This window comes from Miscanthus floridulus, chromosome 4 (assembly GCF_019320115.1).
Source record: "Miscanthus floridulus cultivar M001 chromosome 4, ASM1932011v1, whole genome shotgun sequence".
NCBI lineage: Eukaryota > Viridiplantae > Streptophyta > Magnoliopsida > Poales > Poaceae > Miscanthus > Miscanthus floridulus.
Genome location: NC_089583.1, coordinates 6,906,347 through 6,920,631, shown reverse-complemented (window position 1 = coordinate 6,920,631; position 14,285 = coordinate 6,906,347). Strand labels below are relative to the sequence as shown.

General features: G+C 45.2%; 1 protein-coding gene across 1 annotated transcript; it reads right to left on the bottom strand.

Annotated features, from left to right (window-relative positions):
• Positions 1 to 575: 575 nt before the first annotated feature.
• On the bottom strand, positions 576 to 6,217 carry LOC136547981 (transcription factor JUNGBRUNNEN 1-like). The gene is made up of 4 exons (XM_066539656.1): positions 5,732 to 6,217; positions 4,761 to 5,499; positions 1,576 to 1,640; positions 576 to 583 (listed from the first exon to the last, which is right to left on the bottom strand). The coding sequence occupies exons 1-4, from the start codon at positions 6,003 to 6,005 to the stop codon at positions 576 to 578; spliced, it is 1,086 nt and encodes a 361-aa protein (XP_066395753.1). The 5' UTR covers positions 6,006 to 6,217.
• Between the last annotated feature and the right edge of the window lie 8,068 nt (positions 6,218 to 14,285).

Below are 14,285 nucleotides of genomic sequence, written 5' to 3'. Positions count from 1 at the left end.
CAGCATCAGGGGCGGCGGCATAGTGGTCAAATGAGTAGGCCGGCCCCATCACTCCTACGTACTCAACCAGGCCAGGGAAGTGCTCCTTGCACAGAAGACCGAGGATGCCATTGACATGGCATGTGTGAGCACCTCCACTCACCACAATCGTCTAGTTCCTGCCCAAGTGATTAAGAAAAAATATTAGTTTCTATTTTGATTTTCAACATATCCTATAAAGTAGTAATAACATCAAAAGTTGCATACTTTTCCCCCTCGAGTCGAATCAGCGGGCGTCTCTCACGAGGTATCGGTCACTGAGGGAGGCTCGCGGGACCTCGCAAGTAGACGCTCGATGAACTAGAGGAAGCGGAACCCCCTGCTGTCTCCTCCTCCTCCTCGTCCTCCTGTGCGTACTCCTACGCCTCCTCGACGTCCTCCTGGGGCACCTGCTCCTCCTCCTCCTCACGCGACGGGGCGGCAGGCGACGGCTCCCTCCTGCGGCTCCTCGTCCTACTACTCTCCCCCGGTGTAGTGGTGCTTGTCCTTCGGTACAAGGATGTTAGCTTCCCCATCCCACCGCCCACCATCTTTGTTCAATCACCTGCAATTAAAAAGAGTAAACCAATAAGCACAGATAAACAAGAAGTACTTAGAAAGAGTTGCAAAATAAACAAAACATAATTACAAAATAAAATAGTACTACATGTATTAGAAATAATCTTCATGATCGGGATTAGCTGCATCATAAGTCTCATCATCACTGTCAATCATGTCGAAATAATCAACACTATCCGAATGAGCAATGTTGCCATTGTCATTGTCTAAATGTAATCGCTCAAGCATTTGTAAGTCCTTCACATTTTGCACCTCATCTCCAGCGTCCTCTTCAATAACTGTTTCATTGTCTACTTCCATTCCGATCGCTTTGGTTAAGTCTATCTCAAACCTCCCTTCTAATCCCTCTTCTTGAAAGAACTCTCCATCATATGTGTTTGGGTCTAAGTTGTAATCTTTATCGTTTGGGATAGGCACTTTACCGTGTGGCGATACCCTGTGCACAATATCCCAACTCTTAAGATGCCTTTTGGTTTGACACGCATATGGGAGATAATAAACTTGCATGGCCTGTTGGGCCACAATATAGACATCATCTCCTGGTAAGACGGAATTCTGTCGAATTTCGCCTAGACCAAGATTACAATATGTCCATCTCGTAGCTTCAGGATCAAACCAATGGCATTTGAATATGTCAGATTAAAAGGTTTGGAACCATGAAACTTAAGTTCGTATATTTCTTCAATTCTTCCATAATACTCGACCTCATCAATGCTAGGCGTAAAAACTTCAGAACTTGTGGTTCTTCTATTGGGCCGACTCTACTCGTAGCTTGTTGTGCGAAAGCGATATCCATTCACGTCATAACCGGAAAATGACCTAACCCTATAGGCAAAGCCATTGGCAACCTGTCTCAACTCGGCATGCATAGACGCATCCCTCTGGCCCTGCAAGCTCAAGCAGGATACATCGTTGTATTATTCGCACGTACAAGTAACTTAGAATGTCAAACTAAGTACGAGCTAAATTGGACGGTACCTTCTGTTTGAACCAAGAAATCGGGGTCGTCGAGGTACTCTGGCTCTGCTCCGACGGGCTCTTCTCTGTAAAAAAAGAAACATAAAACTGTCAATACAAAATTTCGGCAGCACCTCCCCTGCATGGTGAGGTTTCCAAAACCTGCAAGAAAACCAACGGCACGATGGCCGACATGCACATATATGAACGACACGATGGCCAACATGCACAAGATTATGTAAGGAACACCTAGCAACATAATCAGAATAAGCAAGGATCAGGGATTACAAATTTAGAATATGTATCCCATTACTAATATATTCCATAAGCTATATTAATTTATGACAAACATCAATCCATGCATCCACAATCCATCCATACTAAACCTCAGATTTGCAACTATGCACCATAACCAGCGTCCACAAAGGCACCCTAACCAGGACATCTTAATCTATTCATGCATCCATATCCATCAGGCGGAGACGGCATAGGGGCTCACCACTGCAGAATGGCGAACGAGATGGCCGGATGCAAAGGCGCCGTTACTTCGGCGGCCTCCTTCTCTTCCTCCTTCTTCCTCCTCTCCTCCTCTCCTCCTCCTCTCTTTCTCCTCCTCTGGTGGCGTGGCGCGGGGGGCGGCGCTGGTGCGGGCGTGCGGGTGTGCGGGTAGCTCTGTGCTGGCGCGAGCGCGCGGGCGGCGCTAGCGCGTCCGTGTGTGCGTGTGTGCGGTGTGTGTGGGCCGGCCAAGCCAGCGGGGTTAAATCCCCCCTTTGCTGAGTGCCCCCGATCTAGCACTCGGCAAAGGTTTTTTTTATTTTTTTTAATTCTATGCCGAGTGCCACCTAGCCTTGCACTCGGCAAAGAGTTTTTTTTTTTAAATTATTTGTCGAGTGCCCCCGATCTGGCACTCGGTAAAGTATTTTTTTAATTTTTTAAAATTCTTTGCCGAGTACCAACCGGTTTGGCACTCGGTAAAGAGGGGTTTTTTAAAAAAATTTAAAAAATCTTTGCCGAGTGCCATCCGTCCTGACATTCGGCAAAGACCTTTACCGAGTGTCATTTATTGACACTCGGCAAACCATATTTTTTTATCACTTTTGACCTCCAAACTTTTCTGAGTGCCAGATCAGTTGCACTCGGCAAACATTGTTTTTGTTTCATTTTCCTTCCTTCTTTTCCTTCTCCGTAACGTGTTTTTCTAAATTTATTCTGAAGAACTTTGAAAATACCTTGTCTAATTCACTTAACAATATATATTTGATTTTCCTACGAATGTTATTCCATTATTTCATTTTATTCTATTATTTGAATAACTTGTAGTTCAAATTTGACTTATACCAAAAAAATTCCTTGAAATGCAATAAATTAATTAAATATAGCAAACGGATCCAGAAATATACCAAATCTTAACATGGAGTACCACATGTTGTATGTAGAGAGTAGAAAAAGTTTCAAGGCCAGAAGAGAAAAAACTTATTATTTCATGCAGTTGTCGCTCAAATTCAATGTATATCAACTAAAATTCTATAATTGAACTTAATAAATTAAAATTATGAAATGGATCCAAAAATTTACCAAAATTACACATGAATCAATCTATGTTCTCTATTGCGTATACAAAAAGTTTTGAAGTCAAACCCTAATTTGATCATCACTTTGACTCTAAATCTTATCGAATCCTTCTCAATGCTACGATTCTTCATCTGAGATACTATGGTTTGTAAACATCATACGGGATAGATTGTGCGAAACCTTCTCAATTTTTTACCATAGCATTCACATATGATATCACGAGATCTTGACAAATCTCATGATTTTCAGACTTTGTTTGCTTTTTTTAGAATTTAAAAACCATTTGGCCACATGTTCGTGGTCGAGTTTCCTAAACAAGATGCTCGAATTTTTTTTTATTTCCTAGGTAAGGCCTCACACTGGACTCAATAACATGAATATTACTTTCTACTCATTTTATTCTATTATTTGAATCACTTGCAGTTCAAATTTGACTTATACCAAAAAAATCCTTGAAATACAATAAATTAATTAAATATAGCAAACGGATCCAGAAATATACCAAATCTTAACATGGAGTACCACATGTTGTATGTAGAGAGTAGAAAAAGGTTTAAGGCTAAAAGTAAAAAAAACTTATTATTTCATGCAGTTGTCGCTCAAATTCAATGTATATTAATTAAAATTCTATAATTGCCCTTAATAAATTAAAATTATGAAACGGATCCAAAAAATTACCAAAATTACACATGAATCAATCTATGTCCTCTATTGCCTAACAAAAAGTTTTGAAGTCAAACCCTAATTCGACCGTCACTTTGACTCCAAATCTTACCGAATCCTTCTCAACTCTACGATTCTCCATCTGAGATACTTTGGTTTGCAAAAATCGTACGTCACTGATTGTGCGAAACCTTCTCAAATTTTTACCATGGCGTCCATGTATGATATCAAGAGATATTGACAAATCTCATGATTTTCAGACTTAGTTTGCTTTTTTAGAATTTAAAAACCATTCGGCCACACGTTCGTGGTCGGGTTTCCTGAACCAGATGTTCGAAATTTCTTTTCATTTCCTTGGTAAGGCCTCACACTGGACTCAATAACATGAATATCATTTTTCTATTCATTTTATTCTATTATTTGAATCACTTGCAGTTTAAATTTGACTTATACCAAAAAAAAATTCCTTGAAATACAATAAATTAATTAAATATAGCAAACAGATCAGAAATATACCAAATCTTAACATGGAGTACCACATGTTATATGTAGAGAGTAGAAAAGTTTCAAGACCAGAGGTGAAAAAAAAACTTATTAATTTACCGAGTGCCAAAATAAAACACTCGGCAAACGAACCTATTTGCCGAGTACCAGATAAAAACACTCGGCAAAGACTCTCATTGTCGAGTGTCACTAATGGACACTCGGCAAAAGAGCTAACGGCAGGGCGCTCTAGCTGGCGGCCGTTGCACGGCCGGCGCATGCACTACTATTTTGCCGAGTGCCTGATGTTTGCCGAGTGTTTCGTTATTATTTGCCGAGTATTTACTTTAAGGCACTTGGCAAAAAGGATTTTTGCCGAGTGCAACATGTTTGCCGAATGTTTCCACGGTGGCACTCGGCACACAACAAGTTTGCCGAGTACCCGATGGAATACACTCGGCAAAACCTCAGGCACTCGGCATACCTACTGTTTCCTGTAGTGAATGTCGTCCCAGCTGGACCCATCTTTGTAGTACATGTCGTCTAGCCCACCGGCAGCAGGGCTACTGAGCACTCCGTGGTGGAGCGCGGCCATCGTCGGTGACGGCAGAGGCGCCGTGGCCGCTGCATGCAGCGCGTGGCTGTTCCACTGGGGCCTGCTGAAGCTGCTGCTGCTGCTGGCCGTAGCCGTAGCCGTAGTCGTAGTCGTGTCTATCACCGCCGGGGCTTGCAGCGGGGGCTGTGGCACGTCGTTCGTGTACTCGTCCCCGGTGTCCGACTCGAGGCTGCCGGTGACGGAGCTATACTCCCCGGGCTGCACGACGACGGCCGCGGCAGCGGACACCTTGCTGCCGCCGATCTGCTGCTGCGGGTGCTTCTTGTAGGTGAAGTTCCTCCTGAAGATCCGGCAGATGGTCCACACCTCCGCCTCTTGCTCGCTGGGCAAAGTGTGGGCGCTCTCGGCGCGCGGCGGGAGGCGGAACTCGTGCATCATCCACTCCGTCTTGGTGCCCTTGCCGGCGCTGCCGCGGCAGAACACAAGCGACTTCTTGAGGCCGATGGGGTCGCCGGCGCGGCCGGAGGTGGCGGAATGGATGGGGCGGTCGATGCCCGTGGCCTTCCAGAAGCCGGAGCCGGTCACCCTGTTGGGCCTGATGCTGTTCCTGTACTTCCTCCCCCGCAGGCAGAAGAAGTACCATTCCTTGTCTCCCGAGATCGAGCTCGACTCTGCATACATGCATGCATCAGTGATCAGTTATCCATCATTATATTGCTCCAAAGCCCAAAGTTTATATCTCCAATCCAAGCAACAATTTTTATTTGTTCATTCAGTTCATGCATTGATTATTTGTTGCAAGCATATAAAAAACGATCTTGCATGAAATTCAAGTAGAGTAATCATCACACATGCATGAGTTTGTGTATATTGCATAATCAAGCAAGCTAGCTAGCTACTTACTTGGAAGGTCCCATGGGTCGTGCTTGTAGATGTCGAAATCCTTGATGATCTCGATGCTAAGGCGCTTCCCGGCCACCTTCCGCCGGAGGTAGAAGGTGACCAGCTCCTCGTCAGTGGGGTGGAACCGGAACCCGGGAAGCATGTCTTCTTCCTCCTCCTCGTCTCCCACAAGCACCACCTCGTCTCCTTCGCCATGGTCGCCGCCAGCTATGATCTCTTTTGCCATGTAGTGTTGTTCTTCTTGCACCACCAACGATGGAGAGCTTGTCAGCATGCAACAATAAGTGCTTGCTTGGTTCAGTTTAGATATCCTTGCTGATCAGCTGCTATCTATATCTAATCTGGTTCTTGTTACTCTTTGATCAATAGCTAGAGTAGCACAGCTGCTATCTATGGATGCTAGCTCCTGCTTCCTTTATGTTCTTGCAACATGAAAGTAGCTATAGGGCTCTATATATATATACACATGTGATGCGGCGGATGCTAGCTCTTGCGTACTGAACTTTGTCGCAGAACATGGGTTTTGAGCTACGAAGGTTCATGCATGCTTATGCCTGGTCAAAGCTATGAGGTTTGACTTGGTTTCTGGCTCGCTAGGCTATATCAACCAGCTGTCTTTTTCTTGATGATATTTGCCCGTATCTACATGCATGTCTCCTTGACTGTTATTCGTCCATGATGAATCACCATGCCCCTGTGGCATGCAAGGTAACTTCTTCCTTGTCTACTGCGTTTGTATCCTTGGCCTCTTCGTAGCGTAAGTAAACAAAATGACAGGACGTGACCCTCCACGGTTGACCTTATTTATCCTTTATTTGCCGTACAAGCTAGCGACTAACATGAAGGATGGAACGTCAACAACAACTGAGGCAAATTAAGCGCCTCCTCGAAGCTGTTGATCTCGTTCTTAACTTTTCACCTCAATATTATCAGAGGAAAAAGAAACTGCTATATCTACCAGAAACGTTAATACACAGATGTAGTAGTACACTAGAACTGTGTAACAAAGTTTCGATAAACAGTCACTATACTCACTAGTATTATCCTTGCCATTGGATATACTTGTTCCATTCTAAATAATAAGTCATTTTAACTTTTTTTTTAGAGTCAAAGCATTTAAAGTTTAATCAAATTTACATAATAAAATAATATCATTTATGATCCCAAATAAATATCATTAGATTCTTCGTTCATTAATTATATTTTCATAGTATAACTATTTGAGGTCATAAATCTTCCTACAATTTTAGTTAAATTTGAGATACTTTGACACTCTAAGAAAGTTGAATGACTTATAATTTGGAACATGGAGTATTTAACTACAGACAATAATTCTTATAAACTGTGATCAATCATATAATATATATCTGGCTATACTTGCCAGTTATCTGTGCAAAAAAAAAAAAAAAAAAACTGTGTACCGATAGCTCAGCATGCATGTCATCATCACTATCCCATTCGCACAGATTTTCTCGAGTTCTTTACTTAATTAGTACTACTATATGGTTTTTTTCCTGTTGGAGTATATGGTAGGTGCTAATAAGTAAACCACTGGACTGTCACTTTTTTCTATAGAAAGGTAGAAAGGGACTTTTTTTTTCCTTGCGAAAGAAGTAGAAAGTGAATTTGGCATCCAACTACCGAGCCGATTCATTGTGTGAAGAGCCGTGCCATGACAAATATTCGCAACACCAACCACGCCTAGCCATCAGGTTAATTTTAGCTTTATTAGGGCAGTCCCAATAAAAGAAACTAGTAGTTTTTATAACATAGGATATCGCACCAAAAAAGTACTGTTTTCCAACCCATGATTTCTATGAGTAATAACTATTTTCTCTTTCTCTCTCCCAACTCTATCTTTTCCTCCAATGGGAGTGCGACACGAGCTCCCTAGAAACTGATGATTTCTCCCCAATGGCGATTTCATGGTTTCTTGGTGCATTGGGTCAAGAGTAGACCTGGTTTCTTCATGAAGAAACCATTTCTATGATTTTTGCTCTCTTTCTTCATTAATTACGTTGCCATGTCAGCATTTTGCCTACGTGGCAAGTCATTTAATGAGGATAGAAACCATCATCAATGCACCATTGGGACTGCCCTTACCTTCCTCACTAGCAACAAACACCAATGTCAAAGTACAAACGGGAATGGTAAATATATAATTTTGATAGCCGCGCCGTTACTGTTGAAGAGCAAAGGCGGCTAAATCTCGAGAAGCGGCTGTCAACTTCGTAGGTAAAAGGCGTGTAGAGCTCCGACAAGTACATCTTTATTTTGTTTCTATCTTGGAAACGAGGATAATTCTTCTGATCTTAATTGATTTATATAGGCAGTATGGCACCATTTACTATTTTCAACTTTTTTTGTTGTTAGCAGAATTTGCATCGAGAAATCCAAATGACAGCACTAATGGCAGTATGGCACCATTGAGTAAGTCATTTGCATGCATGCATGGCTACCGTTCAAGTGAGCTGATCTCGATGTGTGCTACTATGGTTTATGTAATGTGTCTACCCATTCTCACAGAATTTTTCAACTTACAGCTAAATATATATCTGTCAACTACTCCCACAAAAGTAAAGATTTTTTCAACCTAGAGCTAAATACCTCTCAAGCTACACCTCAAAAGTAAAGGCATACAAGGTTGCAATAAAGTAACTGCAAAAACTTAAAAACAATAAGTCAGAGATAAGAAAGGGGTCGCAAACTTGGCACAAGGGTTTGAGCCAATTCCCTCGATGCCATCGAAAATTATAGGGCTTCCCCCAAAGACATCCAAATTTTTCATTTCCCTTCACTGCCATCAAATGAAAATTTCATATCCCTCACTACCACTCCATCGAATTTCGTTCAAAATTGTGTCCCTGACATAGGCCCACATGATGGCATTATACTCTGTCCAATTTTAATGTACAATATGCCGGCCCCTAAGGGTTGATAGCAGGACCACATCCAAAAGATTGCCTCTTCCACACTCAATAGACATCACAATCACCCTACCCATTCGCGTGAGAGCTCCCTATCCCTATCCCCATCTAAAACCCTGGTTCCTTGTGCGGCGGCGGGTCAAAGTTTGGCGGCCATGCGTCGGAGCTAGTCAGGTGGTCTCAGGTAGCGGGAAGAGGGTGAATCAGCCCTTAACTGGGTGCCACACTTGGATGCTCGTGGGAGGTGGTGGGCCAGAGGTGGTTGGCCTGGCCCGTCTGGTCGTCAAGAGGCAGAGGGCGACCAACCACCCAATTGGACGACCCGCACCTGGGCAATCATGGTCATGATTGGGCCACGTGCCTAGCCGTGAATGCATGGGAGGCAACAGGTATGCGGCCCCATCCAAGCACCTGCCGAGAGGGCGGCCTGCCTCATCCGGCAGTGCAAGCCATGCCTGGGCCTCGTATCAGGTGTTGTGCCTTGCCAAAATTCTCAACACCAATATCATTCTCAACTGCGCTTTACTAGCATTTGCACATAAGATTTGTTCAGATCTTCAGTCTTAACTTTGGGGCTTTGATTTCACCTTTTGGTCCACGTAGAAAGGAGTTTTAGTTACAAATTCATGAATAGGAAGATACTACTTGCCATATGCTATAATGCAAGGGGGAAGTATCAGGGCACTTTTGCACTTTCAAAATACTTATAGCCTAACCTAAGTGCATCAAAGAGTGGCCATAGATTCAAAGATGCATTCATGACTTGAGTTACAATGTTTTTTTTTCCAATTGTCACTAAGGTCACACTCACAACATAGATTTCATTCCATGTGATCTGTATATAGTGCAACTATCTTTGCTCACACATACCAATGGTATAATACAATAGTGGACATATGGCTTGTGCATATGATGCAAGTGCTCAACTAGTGAAGGTTGATGACTTGATCAAGGAAGAAGGAGCTTATTGTGTATGGGACATTACATAGTCTCGTATGGATAGAAGGTGAAGATCGAAGCAAGGCTTGGGTGCGAAGGACTGTGTGCAAGCCAAAGGATTCTTTTGGTGGAGAGATTGTAACACCCTCGGTGTTACACCATAAATCATTTACTAAAACATGTCATGAGCATCATGTTTATGTGTTAATGCAAGTGATAAAGTGTGTAGATCAATTTCTGTAACTCGAAACGATCAACTAAAATGCGGAGCGAAAGTTGATTCGATAGTCATGTTATATCACTTAGGGTTTAAAACCAATTTTTATTAAGCAAAAATGCTATAGAACATGTGTGTGATACTTAAATAAAGTTTGAAGTACAAACTTTATAGATGACAGTGAAATACTTGCGGTCAAAAAATGATATTACTAGCTAATATTTCCACTAGCTTAGAAATCACAAATGGAAATCAAATTCAGCTCTAAAACTTAGAAATGTTCAAGTCTGCCGACTGCTAGACATTGTTGTGTTTAGCAATTTATTGTGAGAGATTGGGTTAAGGAGTATGGTAGTATTATGTTTCTTTTAGTAGCCTTATATACCCTCTATGGGGGTATTAACCCCTATACCCTTACGGCTAGGCTTGGGCCGGCCCGGATCAGGGGGTCCGGTCCACTAGAAGACGACGTGCGGCCCGGCCAACCTGTTCAGAATCCCGTGCAAGGAATCAAGGCAGATTTGGAGATCAAGCAAGATCCTGGTCGGTTAGAATAGGAATCCTTATCCGGCCACCTATGGTAATTGTAATTGGCTAGGATTAGTTTCCAGATCTGTAACCCTACCCCCGGACTATATAAGGTGGGTAGGGGACCTCTCTAAAAAACATCTCTCATTGACATACAACAATACAATTAAACGCAGGACATAGGTATTACGCCTTCGCAGCGGCCGAACCTGGATAAAACCTCGTGTCTGTCTTGCGTCACCATCTTGTTTGTGGCTTGCGCATCTGTCTGCCGATAATCTACTACCTTGGGCATACCCCTAGGTAGACTGCCGACCATATTTTGTTGACAGTGGCGCGCTAGGTAGGGGGTGTGCGTACTGCTCTCTAAGCAAACAAGATGGTCATCATCTCCGGCTCCATGGCTACGCCAAACGGCCTCACGTTCACTGTCGGCCAGATCACCTGGACCACTGGCTCCGACGACTTCATCGCCATGACCATAGAGGAGGCGCAGATTCAATCTACGTCGACCACTGCATCACCTGCATCGGCTATGGCTCCAACCATGGTGGATCTGGCTTCGACCATGCCCACATCGTCTTCAGCCACGCTGACAACCCGTCGTCCGCTTCCTCGCTACAAAGGGAAGCAGATCGACAACACCGACCTGCTCGACTCCATCGATCGGGTCAGCACCAAACTTGCTGAAACCCTAGCTCTGGTAAGTTCAATTCAAAGTCAACCTAATGAGTAGGTAACTGCTACCCACAATAGATCTACCCGACTAGCTCGGGCCAGTTGTCCTGCACGACTCGGTACGGATCTTGTGGTCACATCTACTCCTGAAGGGCGCTCCGCTCGTCGCTGGCTAGCCTCCACGATGGGTCTCTGGCTCTTCGAGTACGAAGCCTCGATGGGGAACTACCAGGCCCAGCCCTACGACCTGTGTAACTTCATCAACATGGTCCGGATTGAGGATTATCGAGAAGGATCCATCCACACAGTTCAAGAGGGTGGCTCCAGCTCCTTGTCTGGCATCGCACCCAATGCCTCTGTCCACACCGAGCTCCAGCATCATGATGATGAAGGCGTTGAATATGATCTAGATATCCTAGACCACGCCCCGTGGTTCCCATAATTCTTGTCTTTCCCACCAAGGCGAGGGGACTTGATCAATGTTGTCAGAAATGACGAACCACCGGCAGTTGGCGAAATAGAACAAGAAAGGCTTGCACGCGAAGCACGCAATATTGACCGGTTTAATCGCCGACAAATCAAAGCCAAGGCAGAGGAGGAGGTACGACGCATAAGGGTCTAGCCACGTGACCTTAACAATGCCTTCAACAGGGTGGGGGACAAACAGGTCTTTAGGACTCCAAGCGCCAACGTAGTTGTTGCTATGGCGACAATGCAACGACTACCCAATAACCCGGAAACCCAGGTAGTTCGCGATGATATACAAGCTTATCTGACGGCTGCTATGGCTTAGACCACAAAGATTGTAAATCAAGTCTAGGCTCCATCCATCTCAGTCGAGTCAAGCCATAGCCGCCAATACTCAAGTCGCTCACAGCCACTCAACCAACATGGCTCGCACAACGATGACCCCTCAGACAACCGTCAAGGCAGAAACGGTGGCCATGATGGTGGTCGGGACGATAACCGCCACAACTATCGGGACGACAACTGCTGAGACAACCGTGACAATCGCCGTGATATCTGTGGTCGTAGGGTTAACCAGGGTGGCAACCGGGATCGCCATGATGGCAATAACGATCTCCGCCATTACCTCGGAGAACATGATCTGCGCGATCACATCAACCAGTTAGCCCACGATCGTGCATCCCACGAAAGCCATCGCCATATGGAATACGATACTACCCACGGCCCTCTGGGTTTGAAGCAATTTACTTCTCACCTTTGCCAAGTCATATGGCCCAAGAACTTCAAGCTCGAGAAGCTTCAGAAGTACGATGGCAAGGAGAACCCCAAATTATGGGTTATGCTCTACGAAACCACATGCAGATCAGCCATGGCTGACGAGCATGTCATGTCTAATTACTTCCCAGTCGCCGTCGGCCATGCAGGCCACCAATGGCTAGTCAGCTTGCCGACAAACTACTTTGATTCTTGGCAAGAGCTCAAGCAAGCTTTCATCGACAACTTCATTGCTACTTGCGAGCAACCAAGCAACAAATATGATCTACAGCGGATTCAAGATCGGAAAGATGAGCCACTGCACGAGTACGTCTGGCGTTTCTCGGAGATGCGCATCAAGGTCCCATCAATCTCCGACAATGAGGCAATCGAAGCTTTTATCACTGGCCTTCGCTTCCACGACGCCCTAAGGGACAAGCTCCTCCGTAAGAGACCTGAATCAGTCACAGCGCTCCTAGCCACTGCTAAGAAATATACGGACGCCGACGACGCTAAAAAGATAATTATCGAAGAAGCAGCAAGGGTTCCACGCTCTGACCACCCCCCACACTGCGATGACTACCGCGGCAACCGTGGTCGGATCGACAATTTTGACCACCGCAACCAGCACAACGACTCCTGCGACCACTGCGACCAACGTAATCAGCGGCATAACCGTCGTGATGATTACAGGGGCAAGCATGCTCGGGAAGATGATGGCGAGGTCAACACCGTTAAAAAAGGTGGTGGACATCGTAACTATGAAGAAGACTACGCCAAAGCATTGAAAGGGCCCTACCAGCTCCATCCCAAGTCCAACCATACCATGGAGAATTACCCCGTTCTCAAGTCTATCTACACACGTCAACAGGCTTCGGATACATCCGACAAGCCTAACGACGTAGGGGAACAGCGCAACGAGGAAAACGATGATGAAGACGTAGATCCCTGTCACAAGTATGTCAAGCCAACCGATCACGCGGACACCATCATTGGAGGCAAAGTGTCCATTGAGACCAAACGAGAACGCAAGATGCTCGCCCGCGCCTGCTTGAACATGGCCAACACTGACAACCTCATCACTGATCCACGGCTCCCTCCTTGGTCTCACCGTGAGATCTCCTTTAGCAGAAAGGACCAATGGGCTGCAACACCTGAGCCAGGACGTTTTCCCCTGGTCCTCGATCCTTGTATCAACAAGGTTCAGTTCGATAGAGTGCTGATTGACGGTGGCAGCTCCATTGATATACTATTCAAGAATAGTCTGCTAGCCCTAAAGATAACCTAGGCGGATCTCAAACCATACGAGGCATAGTTCTGGGGTGTTCTCCCCGGACAGAGCTCTACACCTCTTGGGTAGATCATGCTACCTGTGCAATTTGGGACCCCGGACCACTTCCGCACCGACTACGTCAACTTCGTGGTCGCTGACTTCGATGGCACCTACCATGCTATCCTTGGTCGACCATCGCTGACCAAGTTCATGGCCATACCTCATTACAGGTATTTGGTGCTCAAGATGCCTACCGAGAAAGGGGTTCTAACTCTCAGGGGCAACGTATCGCAGCTTATACCTACGAGGACGATAGCATCAAAATAGCAGAGGCTCACGACCTCTCTATTTGCATGGCCGAGACCATGCTCGACGCCAAGAAGACCTCAGCCGACCACCTAGAGATCCAGAGCTCAAGGCTCCACGCAAGAACATCAAGTCCAAGGAGCACAAGGTGATCTAGCTGGTCAACGATGACCCCAGCAAAATAGCCCTTATCGGGGCCAACCTAGATCCCAAATAGGAAGACGCGCTCATCAGGTTCTTGAGGAGCAACGTGGATGTGTTCACATGGAAACCTACTGACATGCCCGGTGTACCTCGGAACTTGATCGAGCACTCCTTGAATGTCAACGGCAAGGCCAAACCTATCAAGCAGAAGCTATGACAGTTTGCTCGTGACAAGAAGGAGGCGATTAGGGTAGAAGTTACACGGCTACTGGCAGCCGGATTTATCAAAGAAGTGTATCATCCGGAGTGGTTAGCCAACCC

What these genes read in the sequence shown, in the direction of transcription:
- LOC136547981 (XM_066539656.1), bottom strand. Translation starts at nt 6,005, where the DNA reads ATGCTGACAAGCTCTCCATCGTTGGTGGTGCAAGAAGAACAACACTAC. An exon ending in CGACCCATGGGACCTTCCAA is followed by an intron (nt 5,500 to 5,731) that starts GTAAGTAGCTAG and finishes GCATGTATGCAG; the next exon opens with AGTCGAGCTCGATCTCGGGA. An exon ending in GACATTCACTACAGGAAACA is followed by an intron (nt 1,641 to 4,760) that starts GTAGGTATGCCG and finishes CTTTTTTTACAG; the next exon opens with AGAAGAGCCCGTCGGAGCAG.